General features: G+C 36.5%; 1 protein-coding gene across 1 annotated transcript in view; it reads right to left on the reverse strand.

Annotated features, from left to right (window-relative positions):
- WDR49 (WD repeat domain 49) overlaps window positions 1–16,877 on the reverse strand; it is a 259,423-nt gene that overhangs the window by 72,597 nt on the left and 169,949 nt on the right. The window contains exons 10-11 of the mRNA XM_006861854.1: window positions 6,728–6,858; window positions 3,984–4,082 (exon numbers count right to left, since the gene is read on the reverse strand). Of these exons, the coding sequence (XP_006861916.1) occupies window positions 3,984–4,082; window positions 6,728–6,858 (230 nt within the window). The remainder of the gene's footprint in view (window positions 1–3,983; window positions 4,083–6,727; window positions 6,859–16,877) is intronic.

Here is a 16,877-nt window from a genome sequence, read left to right on the forward strand (position 1 = left end):
TAAGGTGGAGGGTCAGAGAAAAAGAGGAAGAACCCCAGTGAAATGGATTGGCAAAGTGGCAGCATCAGTGGGCTCAAGTGTAGCAACAATTGTGAGGTTAGCCAAGGACCAGGCAGTGTTTCATTCTGTTAGTTGTACACAGGATCACTATGAGTTGGTACCGACTTGAATGCACCTAACAACATATGCTACCTCTTAAAATGGTTGAACATCAACCGTTTCTTTTGGGTACAGTGACTCTGTATTCCTTCCATCTTCTTTTGATGCTTTCTGCATCATTTAATGTTTTGTCCAGGTTCTTGGTGGTGGTGGTGTGCTCTGGAGTTGGTTTTGACTCATAGCAATCCTGCATAGGATTTCCAAGGCTGTAAATCTTTATGAGAGCCGAAAGTCTCATCTTTCTCCTATAGAACAGCTGGTAGTTTCGAACTGCTGACTTTGTGGTTAGCAGACTTACTCATAACCCACTACACTACCAGAACTCCTTAGAATCCTTCAATATTGCAAGCTGAGGTTCAAATTTTTTCTTCAGTTCCCTCAGCTTAAGAAATGTTGACAGTGTTCTTCCCTTTTGATTTCATAACTCCAGGTCTTTGCACATTGCATTATAATATTTCACTTTGTCTCCTCAAGCTGTCCTTTGAAACTTACTGTTCAGCTATTTTATCACCTAATTTCTTCCATATGCTTTAGCATCTTTGTGCCGGAGAACAAGATTCAGTTTCTTATGCTATCCATCCTGGTCTTTTCCTTACTTCTTGTCTTCTTAAAGACCTTTTGCTTTCTTCCTATGATATTCCTGACGTCCTCCCACAACTCTTCTGGTCTTCGGTCTTTAGTATCTAAGCCATCAAAAATGTTCTTGACATGGTCTCTAAATTCAGATGGGATATGTTCAGAGTCACATTCTGGATTTCGTGTACTTGTTTTAATTTTCTTCAGCTTCAACCTGAACTTGTATATGAGTAATTGATGGTCTGTTCCATAGTCTGTCCCTGGCCATGTTTTGTCTGATGATACCGAGCTTTTCCACCATCTCTTTCCATAGACGTAGTCAGTTTGATTTCTTTATATTCCATCTCGTGAAATCCATGTTCATAAATGTCTCTTATTTTGTTGCAATAAAGAAGTCACTGGTCTTGCAAAATTTTGTCATACAATCTCCAGCCTCTTTTCTATCAACAAGACCATGTTATCCAATACTGATCCTTCCTCTTGACTTCCAACCTTTGTATTCCAATCACCAGTAATTATCAATGCATCTTGATTGCATTCTTGATCAATTTCAGACTGAATAAATTGGTAGCATTCCTCAATTTCATCAGCACTGGTTTTAATGGTTGGTATATAATTTCTACTAATAATGGTATTAACTGGTCTTCCTTGTAGGATTATGGATATTTTCCTATCACAGAGAGGTTGTATTTCAAGACAGACCTTGATATGTTCTTTTTGATGATGAATGAGACTCCATTCCTCTTCAATTTGTCATTCCTGGCATAGTAAACTATGTGATTGTCAGATTCAAAATGGCCAATACCAGTCAATTTCAACTCACTAGTTTCTAAGATATCAATGTTTACGCATTCAATTTCATTTTTTACAATTTCCAATTTTCCTAGATTCATACTCCATACATTCCATGTTCCAATTATTAATGATATTTACAGCTGTTACTGGTGTCTTGGTGTGGTACCATAGGTTAATGCATCAGACTGCAAAGCGACTTAAACTGCAAGGTTGGTGGTTCAAGCTCACCAGCAGCTCCTTGGAAACCCTATACAGGATCACAATGAGTCGGAACTGACTTGATGGCATTTAACAAAAACAACAAACAGATATTCTCTTCATTTTGAGTTGTGCCCCTCAGCAAATGAAGGTCTCGACAGCTTTACTCCATTCACATAATCATGATCAGTTCCACTTTGAAGAGGCAGCTCTTCTCTAGTTGTATTTTGAGTGCCTTTCAACCTGATGGGCTCATTTTCTGGCACTATATCTGACAATATTCTGGTGCTTTTCTTCATGTTTCAATATTCAACATTCTGGTGCTGACAGTGTTCCACTGCTGTTCATTAGGTTTTCAATGACTTGATATTCAGAAGTAATCCATCTCTCATTCTTCCTAGTCTGTCTTCGTTCTGGAAGCTCATCTGAAATCTATCCACTATGGATGACCCTGCTGGTATTTAAAATACCGGTGACATAGCTTCCAGAATCAAAGCAACATGCAGGCCACTACAGTATGACAAACTGACAAATGAGTATCAATTCATACTTATCGATAATTACAATAAATGTAAATGGATTATGTACTCCAGTCAAAAGACAGAGTGAGCAAAATGGCCAAGAGAACAGGATCCTTCAATAAGCTGCCTACAAGTAATGCATCAAAAAATTAGAGACAATCTAAAAACCCATCAACAGAAGAACAGTTAAACAAACTTTGGTTCATAACACAATGGAATATTATGCAATGCTGAAGAGTAATAATCAATCTGCAAAATGCCTCACAACATGATGAACCTTGAGCACATTATGCTGAGTGAAATAAGTCAATCACAAAGGAACAGTTATTGTATGACACCAATGTTGTAAAAAGTTTTCTTAATAAAATAAACAATCAAGGATGGTTACAAGGGGAGGAAGAAGGGAAATTATTCATGAGTTAGAGAATAGACATATATCAAAATTAGTGACAAGGTAGGCAATATACAACAAGCAGGAGATTAGCAGAGGAAATATGAAAGTAGTGGGATACAGAGGGGTTAAGAATGTAACAGTTAAAGTAAATAGAGGTAAATACTGTTAACTGTAGGAACATGGAGGGGATTGCAATCATTGTAATGAAGTATATGATTTGTTGAATATATAACTGATGATTTGCTCTGTAAACCAGTCAATTCACAATAAAAAAAATTTTAAAAATCTATAGCAAAGTTTTATGTGTGTTAGAAATTTAATACTATCTACTCTTCCCTTTTCTCTTACATATTTAATGTTAGCCACAATTAGGTTTGCTTTAAGAGAAAAATGGCATTCTCCTGAAGTCAAAGTAATGGAAAACCCAGAACCAACACTTTATATAAATTTTGTTGTTAATTGCTGTCAAGTACATTGACCAACCCGTGTGAGCCCATGTTATGAAAAATTTAGATGAACCCTAATGGTTGACTCTGGTCACAAAACAGATCAGAGCTTTGTGTCTGGAGCCAAGTAATCCCTCAATCTCCAAAGCTTATTTTCTTACTTTTAACACATTACTTCCTCAGATTTCCAAGAGAAACTATATCTGAAGATCAGTATAATTCAGCCTCTGTGAGTTTATACAATTGAGACAACTGAATCTCACTGGGTCATGAGAACTGACATATTCATTACCCAAATAAATTAGTCTAAGGGGGAAAAAAAACCTGAAAATAAAACAAAAATGTGAAAAGCAATAGTCAAGACATTTTGCTTAAGTATAAAATATTCACGTGCTCTGCTAAATTCCCATAAAATACAATATATTTTCGTCTAATGTTCCTCACAGGTTTCTAAAGCAAGGAATAATTTAATATTTCCAGGTGGCATAATATTTAATACAAGATCTAGACTGAGCCTCAGCATCTTATTAAGTGAATATGTATTCCTGTTTTCCTACCAATGGGGTACCCAAGATTCAGTCAAAGACAATTTGGTAAGGTTTATTGGCAAAAACTAAACTGGTTAAAAATGAAAGCTCTGTTCCTGCCATTAGTAACTCAGAAATACTGATGTGACATAAAGAGAAGAAATGGCATGCCATGGAAATTTTAGTAAGCCAATGAAATCCCAAGGTGCTTTTTAGTCTCTTTGAGAAGACACTGTTATCACTAATCCCTTGTGCTTATAGGCAATCATATATAATTTAGAAGGAAGCTGTATCAGGTACATGCATAAATAACAAGGCATACTGTGGTTATTCAGCCACATTACTTACCTTTCAAACTTGCACTTACCCAAGTTTGATTTTAGCAATCTCTGATAATCAGGGTGAAGGACATGGTGGGCATTTTCTGTGCTATTGTTCCATAGAACAATTTCACCATCATAACTACCTATATGAAACATCATGGAGAAGATAAGTTGCCAGAAAATTGGAGAGAAAATATGAGCAACAGCAATTAGAAGTTATTGCTATATATTTTTTGAGACACTAATGAATAATGATAGCTAATATTTTTCATTACACTTCACAGCTTAAAATGGCTTTCACATACCGTATCTCAAATGATCCTTACAACATACCTGTACAGGTGAAGTAGCAGAAAGCACTATTTTATCATTTTATTTTATTTTATTTTATTATAGTAAAGAATTCAGAGTTAGATCTTTGGAGTAAAACAACTAGAGCTTGGGTCCTGCTTCTGCCATCTACAAACTGTGTAACATTGGGCAAGTTATTTAATTGTACTTGATACCTCAATTTCTTCACCTATAAAACTGAGTTAATAATTGTAGTTTTGTCATAGGGTTGCTGTGAGGATTGAAAATAGTACCTAGTATATTGTAAGTACTGAAAACTATCAATAATTATTACTATCATTACTTTTTATTGTTGAATGAGGACAACAGAAAGGTATCTGTTCCACACAGCTGTGTGTGTATGTGTAAGTGTATGTTTTTTTTTTTTCATTGCCTCCTTTCAAAATTCTTAATTGAATATTATTGCTTTCTCCAGTTCTAAAATTTTCTCTACAGAATGTCCTTTCCTACTGCTCCCCAAAGAGACACACAGAAAAGCTGAAAGACTGAGGCTGAGTCTGGCCATGAGGTGGTTCAGGGGAGGAACAGACTGTTGCTCTCAGCGACTCAGTAAGAAAATCTCTCTTGAGCAGAGTATCCATATTAATAGAGAGTAGAAGAGAAGAACTGTGTTTGGGTGTGATGCACAGATGGTATCTGTCTTGGAATTTGGCAAGAAGAAAGAGAAATATATACTAAATTCTATAGACCTGTGGGTTTTCCTGGAAAGATAAAGCTATGTAGTTCACAAATTGACCAAGAGGATAGATATTGTCTGTCCAAGGAAGTGTCCATCTTCTCCTAGAATTTTCAAATGGTTTATTTGCAAGACATTTTTACATATGCCTAATGGAATGAAAATGGATGAAGAGATATTATATTCACCAATCACTGACTTACTCTCCAACTAGAAATTCAGTTAAGATTCAGTAAATTCTTCAACTCAATACTTCAATAATATTCTATGAAACTTTCACAATAATAACCACACAGCTTAACACTTCATTGTTCCCATCACATTTTACTATGTCATACTCTCTGCAGGGATACCTATAAAAGTATAAAAACAACCTCAACTACAGAGTTTGCACTAATGCAATGGAATCAAGGAAGTCCCGAAGACAGTGAAATTTTAAGTGTAGGTAGATCAATAAACCTCATATTGTATCAATTCATAGTTCATAGATATCCTTGCTTTTTTCCTGTAACTTTTCATTACACTTAATTTATGGCATTTTTAGCTTTATTTAAAAATTAGGCTGTCAGAATACTGATTTAATAATTTCATGGTGCAATCTATCTTTGTAAATTGTTGTCTTTGACTGGAAATGATACAACAATTTCTTATACTCTTTAATATGTCAGACGAAAGCATGTCTGTAGAGCCTTTAAGAGGCTTGCTTTGTAGACATTTTGTAAATCAAATCTTTAACCAACTCCATATCAAAACCAAACTTGTTGCTACCAAGTCCATTCCTACTCATAGATCTCCTATAAGTAGAACTGGTCCATATGGTTTCCAAGGCTGTAAATCATCATGGAAGCAAATTGCCACAACTTTCTCCTGCCACATCTTTCTCCTGTGACGTACCCAGTAGGTTGAGCTGCTGATCTTTTAGTTAACAACCAACTACTTAACTAACAGAGCTCTTACTAGCTAACATTAGGCTAAATTATGTCAAAGGATTAATATGCTCCCAATATAAAATACCTTGAGTGCCACACCACAGAAGTATGTTTATTACACAATAGTCCTAATTCTGTTTCTGGGGAAAAGAATAATAAAAATAAAAGCCAGTGTTTACTGATAAGTTTATTATATAACAAGCTCTGAAGATTTTATACCATTTATCTTATGTGGCTTCACTATATACCAAGATATGCTATTGTTCTTGAGTGATAGCCAGTCAGTTCTGACTCATAGCAACCTGTATAGGGTTTCCAAGGAGCAGCTGGTGGCTTTGAACTGCCCATCTTACAGTTAGCAGTCCAGTGCTTATCCTACAGTGCACACCGGGACTCCATATAACAAGATATTTTGTTGTTATTAAGTGCTGTCCAGTTGGTTCTGACTCATAGCGACTCTAAATATGGTTTCTGAAAAGTGACTAGTGAGTTTGAACTGCTGACCTTGTGGTTAAAACTGACCTTGCAGTCTAGTGCTTATCCTACAGTGCCACATCAGGACTCACACCAATATACAGATATATTATAATTGGCCAGAGGAAACCATGATTTTAAGTTGAAATAACATGCTCTAAATCAAGCAGTGGCAAGTAGTAGAACTACGTAGCCAGTCTCAGGAACCGATGGTCATAAGCATCACATAGCTTTAAGTGCAAAACCTTTTTCCCAAAGAAACCTATGCAATCTGTAGCTGACAAAAGGCATTTTGTTTGTTTGTTTTTGAGTGAGTTCAGAATTTCAGCACAGATTATCAAGTGAATGTTCAATTGACCTGTAGCCAGAGTTTGTGGAGGTAAAAATGCAGCACATAAGATATCATCGTGGTGCCGTATTCCTCCTTTCCATTCTTCAGGCTGGATGAAAAATTGATTGAAGTTCTGGGGTCGAAATACAGTAATAGTCCTAGTAAAAAGAATATAGGCTTCAGATATTCTTCCAAGAGTAAATAGATATTCAGTAGACATTATCCACTTCAGTGGTGTGATTTGAAAGGTCTAATAGACAAAAATCTCATCACCGGCAATTCATATTGCCTACTATTTCCATCTTTGCATTCTCCCATTGAATTCTCTGGTAAATTATAAATACTCAACATTACAAGCTTAATCACTGTTTCAAACCCATTAAACCAAACATATATTAATTTATAGTATCAGTTATCTATTGCAAAGATTCTAAAGCAAAGTTTTTTTATATGGGTACCATGCCATGGGACCATTAAGGATTTAAAATTTTTTAAATACTAGTTTGTAGGAACAAATGATGTTGACAGTTTGATGTTAATAAGATTTCCGTTCAACAGAGCTTCTCAGGATCTTTAATATATGTGCTCTGCAAAATTTACCAGTCTTTCCTGACTGTAGAGTTCTTTCTCAGAAAGTGTCTTGCATTTCTGTCATTTGTTAGAACACACTTGCAACATGATGCTCCAAAGAAATGGGACGCAGGACACAGAAGTTTTCAACAGAAAGAATGGTTTTAAAAACGTCAGGGGGAATTGATAGTGAATGGGATGACAGGAATGAACAGGCAGAAAATGAAGTGTCTGGGGATATCAATACCACCTTGCTCTCACTATGATTTGAGCTCCGGCTACCGTCCTGTGCTAAGTCCCTCTCCCCTGCTGTTGTTGTTTGCTATCTAATTGGTTCCACTCACAGTGATGCTGTACAGGCTTTCCTGCAGTTAGCAGTTCATTGTTTATCCTATAGCATACAACAGGCCTCCTCCCCTATTCTGTTGCTATTACTGTTAAGTGTCAGTGAGTCGATTGCAACTCACAGCAATCCTGCATAGGGTTTCTGAGGAACAGCTGGTAGTTTCAACCACTAACTTTGCAAATAGCAAAGTACTTATTCTACAGCACCATACAAGAAACTTGACGAAGTATACAAATCTCAAATTCACAATTTGTAACCATGAGCTTGGTATTTTCACCTTAATTCTGTCTTCATTCCCTTTCTATTCTCACCTCTAAAGGTCTCTACTAGTGTTACTTTTCCTTAGCCTCTGATGGGACTTGCTTTTTCTTCTTCCTTGAATTTCTTCTTCTGTTTCCAGGTTGTTCCGGTTCTCTTTCTGCTTCTCTGACCTCTCATTCCCTATTTTCTATTTTCCCTGCCCCTTTTAACATGGATATTTCTTATTTTTATTCCTCCATTTCTCTCCCTCTACACAAATTGGTACGCTCAGAGATTCAAAATATTGGCATGAGTTCTAATCTCATTTCACATGGCTCTAAATTTATCTTTATTCACAACTTTTTCCAGATCTGGATAATTTCACTTGCCAGTTGACAGTATCACATAATTCTTCCATCAGCAACAGATTTTAACATGTGAAAATTTCAGATTTGCTATCTTCCTTCCACATATGACCTCCAACTGGAATTCCCTAATTTGATGAACAGAACAATGTTCTAGCCACCAAGTTGACTTTCTGTCTCAGTCAAATAAAAAACTACTTCTGCAATGTTGCTCCCTTTATTTTAAGTACTTATCCTACAAGTTTCCTGGTTCAGTGGTTACTACATCTTGGTTGAACAATGATAACACCCTCCTAATCAATTTCACTACCTCTTATCTATCCTCTTCATGAACATCTTTGTCTTATACTAGATTAATCATTTAATTCTGTGGTTCTATCCATGCATTCATTCTATACACCTCTTGCTTTCTATGTTGAAGTTCCTGTTCCTGGTGCTGTAAGAAACAGAGATATGAACAGAAAATGACTAAAATACAAGGTAAAACATAGAAAGGTTTAGGGAAGTACGAATCAATTGCTATAAAAGTCCAAGTATAAAAATCACAGAAGGCTGGATGGAAGAGGTAATATTTGAGCTGTACCATAAAGAACAGAGTCCTGGGGTGGCCCTGTAGGATAAGTACTGGCCTGCTGATCAAAAGATCAGTTTTTGAAGCCGACCAGCAGCTTCTCAGAAACGCTACACAGGGTCACTGAGTTAGAACCAACTCAACAGCACTTAACAATAATAATCAACCATAAAGAATGGATAGAGTTTTGAAGAGAAAGTACTTTCTAGATGGAGAAAAAAGCATGAATAAGATGAGATAAATGTCCTATTAAAAAAGTATTTACTACTTTTCCGCTTCCTATTTTTAAGATTGAATAATATATGGATTCTACAATAATATACCTACTTTAAAAATTATTTCTTGCTATTCTCCTACCCTTGATTTTCAAACAAAGATATGCACACCCAACTAACATGGGGTACTTAAAGCTACAAGGTAAATATGATGTACTCAAACTTTGGGTGGAAATATTTTGTGTAAAAATAAGGAAAAATGAATTGATTCAATATAATGAAAAATGTCACCTGAATTTTAAAGATAAAATACAAGGTTTCATATAAATGACTTGCTTATAGGAACTGTTTTGTGATGCTAGAGGTTTTGCAAGTTAAGTTTCAGAGACCATCTTGTTCTTCAACTCAATATTCGTATCACTCTCTAAGCACCCTTACATTTACAGCCACTTTGTTTTTATTCATGATGAGTTCTTTCATTCCCTTATGAATTTCCCTCCATATACACACCTACATGTACCTATCCACAAACCATTCTCTCAGGCCTATCTTGCTCTGGTATGGTGATGGTGAAGGTGGTTGGCCATGGAATTGGTTCTAACTCATAGTGACCCTATATAGGGTTTCAGAGACTGTAAATCTTTGTTGTTGTTAAGTGCCGTCGAGTCGGTTCTGACCCATAGCGACACTGTACAGGGTTTCCGAGGGTGTAAATCTTTACGGGAGTAGAAAGCCTCATCTTTCTCCAGCGGAGCGGCTGGTAGGTTTGACCCGCTGACCTTAAAGTTTGCAGCCTGATTCGTAACCACTACACTACCAGAGCTCCTTCCAGGTTGTAAATCTCATCTTTCTTTGTAGAGTGAATGGTAGATTAGAACTGCTAACCTTGTGGTTAGCAGCCAGCAGTCAGGGCTCTGGTAGACTACCTAATATCTAGAGTTAAAAAGAATATTTCTTCTGATCTCTAACATCCTTCACATTTTCCTTGCAACAATATTTTATTGTTGTAGCTCTTCTGCTTGATTTCAGTCCACAGAAACAGGGATCTTGCTTTATTCTGTAACACCAAGGTAGAAAACATCATCACTTACATATATTGGATATTCAATAATGATTTGTTGAATGAATATGGAAAATTATCTGCTTAAATAATACCGCCTCAGATAATCCTTCCCTGCCTACCCTATCAAGAAACAATCTCTTCATATGATCCCACACCCTACTTTATTTTTCTTTATGACACTTAAAATTATGTGACATTTTATTATATGTGTATTTATCTATTTTCTTTCTGTCTCTTCTTTTATAAAGTAAACTCCAGGTGATCAAGAACTTTGGTTGTTTTGGTTTTTGTTTTTTGTCCCTTCTGCATCTCCAGTGCCTAAAATTGCTGTTGTAGTTCTGTGCCATCAAGTCAATTCTGACTCAGATGTTGAAAAACTAATTAACTGCCACCTTTCCCTTAAAGCTCAACCTGAGGTTAAGTAAGAGTGGTGGGGCTTGATGGCAGATTAGGGAGAAGCATGGTGCAGACCTCCAACAGTAATAACACAGAATATTGAATGAAGTAGGTTCAGGGGACAGTCCCAGAATGCCGAACTACATGTAAAGGAATATTTAGTAGGATTGAAGGTTTACTGCTAGTGGTATTTGTAACAGAGGAAAGAAAGTTGGCATTTTCTGATCTGCAGATGCCAGCGGGTACTGGAGCAGCCATCTTGGGTGTGGCAGAGTAGGAGTAGGATCAGAGGAGCACTCACTCTACAGAGGTCTGACTGGTTGTCAGAGATAAAGATGTGAAATTTTTTTTTCCTGGTCATTGGTCTTGCACTATCTACACACACACACACACACACACACACACACACACACACACACACAAACGGAGGGTTCTACTATGCATGCGCATGGATCTGCTTAGCAAAAACCACAGCGCGCAAAATTTAAGAAGGGGGAGGAATCAATAGGAACTGGTTAAAACCTAACAGTCTCCCAGATGGCTCCAGTCAGATGAGTGAGAAGCGATACACTCATGTTTTGCTACGATTTTGCTTTTTATTTGTATGCTGTTGGGTTTTGTGTGTGTGTGTGATTATAGATTGTAGTATCCAATCTGTTTGTTTTTTGCTGTTATGGTTTTATTTTTTGTTTTCTTTGCTTCCTCTTTTACCTTTGGGTGGGGGGGCTCTTTCTCTCCCTATGTTACCTTAGAAGAGACAACAATTGTGGTAATATTCCCAAGCTACAATCGCACCCTATAAAACTCCACCATCCAGGCAAGAGCCAATAGCAGCTGCTATACATCTGATAAATAGCCAACACCTGCTACAGTTACTCTGAGTTGAATAATAAGAAAAGTGAAAAAGGAGGCCAATCTCCAGATCACGTCTACAGAAAGCTTAATAACACATCAGTATTCATCTAATTATTGAAAACACATCAAATTTTAAAGATACCCAAGAGACAGTTGAAAATTTCAGCACATGTCCAGGAACAAGATAGAATAACTTAAACAAATGAGTTGCAGGTAGACCTAGACTTCACACTGGAAGGAGGACAGGCTTTGGAACTGCCTGAGAAGGCATTCAGGAGAATGATATTGAAGTGCATCCAAATGCTCCACAGAAAAGTTGAGAAAAAGAAGGAAGAAGTCAGGAAAGTGCTACAGTAACAATCAAATAAGATAAAAATAGCATTGGAAACAACTCAAAACCTGAAAAAAGAGGTCCAAGTGATTAATAATAAAATATCATAAATGGACAAATCAATGAAAGGGCAAAGGAATAGAATTGAAAAAATGGAAGCCAGAGCCAGAGAACTGAAAGACAAATCTCTCAATACCACTTAGATAGAAAAGAAAGCAGTAAAAAGGATTTTAAATAAAAATCTGAAGAAAGTCTAATTCATGTGGAACAACATGAAGAAAAAAAAAAAAAATAATGGAAATCCGGAAAAAAAAAAAGCAAAAAAAAAAAAAAAGAAAAACCAACGGAAAAAAAAAACCCCAAAAACCCGAAAAAAAAAAAAAAAAACAATCAAAAAACCCAAAAAAACCCAGGAAGAATAGACCCCAAAAGAAAATCACCAAGACATATCATAATCAATCTCTCCAAAATAAAAAATAAGGAGAGAATCCTGAAAGCACCTAGGGAAAGGAGAAGTGTTACTTACAAAGGCAAGCAAACAAAATAAAACTCTGATCTTTTAACAGAAACCATGCAGGCAAGAAGGCAATGGGGAGACATATAAAACTGGGGAGTGGGAACTGCCAACCAAGAATCATCTTTGCAGCAAAGCTGTCAATCAAATATGACAGTGTAATAAAAATATTCCAGGATAAACAGAAGTTAAGGGATTTTCTCCGAGCCAACCCAGTACTTCAAAACATCCTAAAGGGAGTCCTTTGGACTGACAACCAAGAACAGACAACAACCAGAGATAGACATACGTGGCAACACTACCCAGAACTCAACTGACAGATGGAAGAGTCCAGAACAGAACAGAACTACAAGAATGAATTCAGAGGATCTGGGAAGTCAGTCTGTAATCAAAACAATTAAATTATGAAGGAAGGTAAAAATATAGGAACAGAGATCCAGGTGATGAAACAGTCAGGTAGATTGCAGGGTAAAATAAACTGTTTTAAATAGAGGAAAAAGTTAATAAAATACAATTTTTCATCAATATATCAAAGAAAATTAATACTTTACAACATACCAAGAAAATGAAAATCCAAGAAGAACACGGAAACATTAAAAATATGAAGCTTAAGAAAAGATACCAATACTAAAAGAAAGAGAAAAAAAAAATTCTTTGTTGGCTACCAGAGATGGGAGGGTAGGGGATAGACACACCATAGTTCAGGTGTTGGGGAGGGCAATACACAAGAACGGGGAGGGGATGGAAGAACAAGGTAGACAGGGGAATACTTAGGTAGGTTTGTATGGGCTAAATGGGACAGAAGTGAATAGTGATGTATGCTCAACCTTTGAACAACAAGCCTCTGTGATACAGGGATTGACTCATTGTCTGAATGGGTAAACCAGGGGAAATAATGGTAAGATGTTTGGCTGTCATGAATGTTGGTTTCCCTCGCCTATTATTATAAAATAGACACTTGAGTGGGATAGAAAGGAGTATTGAGAAATAAAATTACAGAAAATTTGTAAGACCATCATCAGCCTATGACTTATTAAAATACCTAAAAGGGGTTCTAGAACTTGCCCAGTGAAATAGGCTTCTTGCAGAGCCTTTGTAGTGTATGGGATCTTAGGTGGAACCCTGAACCCCATCCAGAACCTTCTGAGGTGGGATATTCCCTCTTGAAAGGACATGCAGACCAGCCTGGAGCAACTTGAAGACCAAAAGGTACTTCTTGAAAGAGAGACCAGCAGGAAAAATAAAAAACAAAAAAGGCAGTCTACAAGAACATGCAAATTGTTCGCAGGAAAGCTATCAAAGCAAGTAATCAAATCCCTTCAGGACAAACCCCCCTCCAAGACTGAAACTCAAAGGGAACACACAAGCAGGCATGTAAGTTTGATGGTGACCATGTTGGTCTACTGCTGAGTGGAAGAGGAGAAAAGGCAGTACTAAAGATATGGGCTGAGTTCAACTAAATACCATAGACTCCCATCGACGTGCAGATGAGAAAGAGGAGGAAGGGCTGGTTGGTCTGAAGTATGGTGAGGCTTAGAATTCCTAAGCCCATGAACAAGGATCTAGTTATGGAAGGCTAGAGCTAAGAATGAAGCATCCAGCTGATATGAAGTCAGGACAGATGCACAAGAATGCCCAAACTTACAAATAGTACCCATTTTACGTAGCTTCTACGCTTGGTGATCAGAATTCAAACAGAAGAAGATAAAGAAATTTGATAAAGTAAACAGGAGTAAATTGCTACAATTTCATGAACTTGACCTATGCTTATGGATATAGTAGCTCAGAATACCAACCAAGAGGGAAGGAGTCTTCACATCAAGGATCAAACATATCCCCTCTGTACACAGGGTTGATAGGGATGAACAACTTAGACATTGGCTACCTAAACTGAAGGGGCTATAAAGCTTTGAATTGACTAGCTTACAAGTTTTCAAGAAGTTTAGTCAGAGTGCGGGGTTAGGTAGAAAATCCACTGAATAGTTTTCAACTTGTCTAGCTGGGTCTGGTGAATGGCAATGTTGATAAGATTCTTTTGATTCAATAGTGAGTAACTGTTATCCTGATTAATTGTGATTCTTACAACTGTGAAGGTAGAAGTTTGGTAACATAAAGGGGGAGTAGTTAATCTTATATTCTAGGAACAAAGGACCCTAGGACCATCAAGGGAGAAGAGCATAAGCAGAATGTGGGACCCTGTTCTGAGAAGCAGCAATACCAGAATTGCAGACAAAGATAACGACATCAAGAGATAAAGCAGCTGAGAGTTCTAGACTTATGGAAAGAGAAAGGCTGTATGTTGTGGCCAAAAGGCAGGCTTACAGATTATGCCCTTGGGTTGTTTAAATTATTACATATTCCTGAGTGGTTTTGTGTACATTAAAAAAAAAAAAAAAACCCAGAGGAATAGAAGCAAATACTGTTGGATACATGGAGGGGATTGTAATCATTGGAATGATACAAAATACAATAGGATGAGTACAAAACTGATGTTCTCCTATGTGAACTATCACTCAACGAACAATAAAAGCTTTAAAAAAACCAAAAACTCAACTTGCAGCTTTCATTAGAAATGACAGTTATCCTTAAAATACCTTAAGAATCCAAACTGTATTTCTTATTTTATTCATTTCAAAGATAACTTTTTTAAAGTTCATAATTTTGCCAAGAGTAAAATTAAAGTACAGAATGAGCCATTTTTAAGATTGTTTTTAGAGTCTGAGAAATTTGTTCTCTCTGACATTGAATAAATGTACTGGATCCCTTTTCAATTCCACACCTCACTTGTTCTGTTCCACACCTCACTGAATCATTGTGTCATCTTGTGAAGAAGATCACATCTCTAACTCAGAATTTTAATGATATCAGAACAATATTATTTTACCTGTAAAGTTGGGGAGGGAGCCTCCTTTTTAAGATGAATAAGTTAAGAAGATAATTTTTGACCAAAACTTACCATATAGAAATTATCATGGAGAGAAGAAATCAACTATTTGTTCTCTCACAGGAGCATATGTAATTAGTCCAAACAATACATGTCAGTACCTAACCTGGTTCCTGGTTTGATTCATTGTTTTTTTGGGATATAAAGTGAATATCCTAAGGGCAGATGTTGAGGTAGATAAAATCAGTTTATTTTTATTATTGTTCCTAAAATTTAAACAGTCATGTGTGGGCAATGAAACTATCCCCAAAGTAGTTGTGAGGATTATTTGTGAATTTTATATAACACCAACCTGATCTTCAGCCTAATTATTCTAGAAAAAGTCACAACTTTGGAAATTTCCATTCTAATGTTTATCCTAAACACATAAACCAATCGAGTTATATAAGCTTGAATTTGCTTGGGCAATTATTGACAAATGTAGTATCTTGTGATGGATGTTATATTCTTGAGGAAAATCAAACCCCTAATCTCATTTTAATTAAAGAATACATTTAAAAAGCAATTATACCTACAACTATTTATAGAGCATCTATTTTTCATAGAGCTCTATGAGGGATGTTACTTTCAAGAATATTTTCACAGTTGAATCAAATAATATTCAAGTTCACATTTTTTTCAGTATTTTGTTATACAGGTTTTGTTTAAATGGGGATAAGTAGATTACAATCAAAAGGGAAAGAAATAATGTGGGAGGTTTGAATATATTTTTTAGAGAAGTAAAAATACAGAAGGACTCCTGGTGTGGCACTATATGATCAGCACTGAACAGGGAACCACAAGGTTGGCAATTCAGACCTACCAGCTTGGAAATTCTGTACAGAGTTTCTATGAGTCAGAAACAACTCCACAGCACTTAACAATAACAAATAAATACAAAAACCATTGTGAATATTTATTTGCTTATATCAGAACTATACTGATAACAAGAAGCGTTGGTGACACAATAGTCAGAATTCAAATGCTAGTTAAAGATTGGTGGTTTGAGCATACATGCAACTCTGTAGAAGAGACACCAGATGATCTGAATCCATAAATACGGCAGCCTAGAAAACCCTGTAGAGCAGTTCTACTGTGTTACATGTGGTCACAAAGGTATAAATCAACTAACTCTATAGCACCAGGCAATAACATAATATGATATGCCTACTGTCAATTTGTCATACTGTGGTGGCATGTGAGTTGCTGTGATTCTGAAAGCTATGCCACCAGTATTTTAAACACCAGCAGGGTCACCCATGGTGTACAGGTTTCAGATGAGCTCCCAGACCAATACAGACTAGAAAGAATGAATGACGAACTACTTACTTCCAAATATTTAGTCACTGAAAACCTTATGATAGCAGAGATACACTGTCAGATATAGTACCGAAAACTGAGTCCCTCAGGTTGGAAGGCACTCAAAATATGACTGGGGAAGAGCTGCCTCCTCAAAGTAGGGTTAACCGTTATGGCGCAAATGGAGTAAAGCCCATGAGAGTAAAGACTGCAGGACCTGCATTTGCTAATGGGGCACAACTCAAAATGAAGAGAAACAACTTTAACATTCATTAATAATCGGAACATGGAATGCATTTAGTATGAATCTAGGAAAATTGGAAGTTGTCAAAATTGAAATGGACTGCATAAACATCGATATTTTAGGCAGTAGTGAGCTGAAATGGACTGGTATTGGCTATTTGGAATCTGACAATCACATGGTTTACTATGCCGGGAATAATAAATTGAAGAGGAATGGAGTTACATTCATTGTCAAAAGAACTTATC

Source organism: Chrysochloris asiatica, unplaced genomic scaffold (assembly GCF_000296735.1).
Source record: "Chrysochloris asiatica unplaced genomic scaffold, ChrAsi1.0 scaffold00043, whole genome shotgun sequence".
NCBI classification, from domain to species: domain Eukaryota; kingdom Metazoa; phylum Chordata; class Mammalia; order Afrosoricida; family Chrysochloridae; genus Chrysochloris; species Chrysochloris asiatica.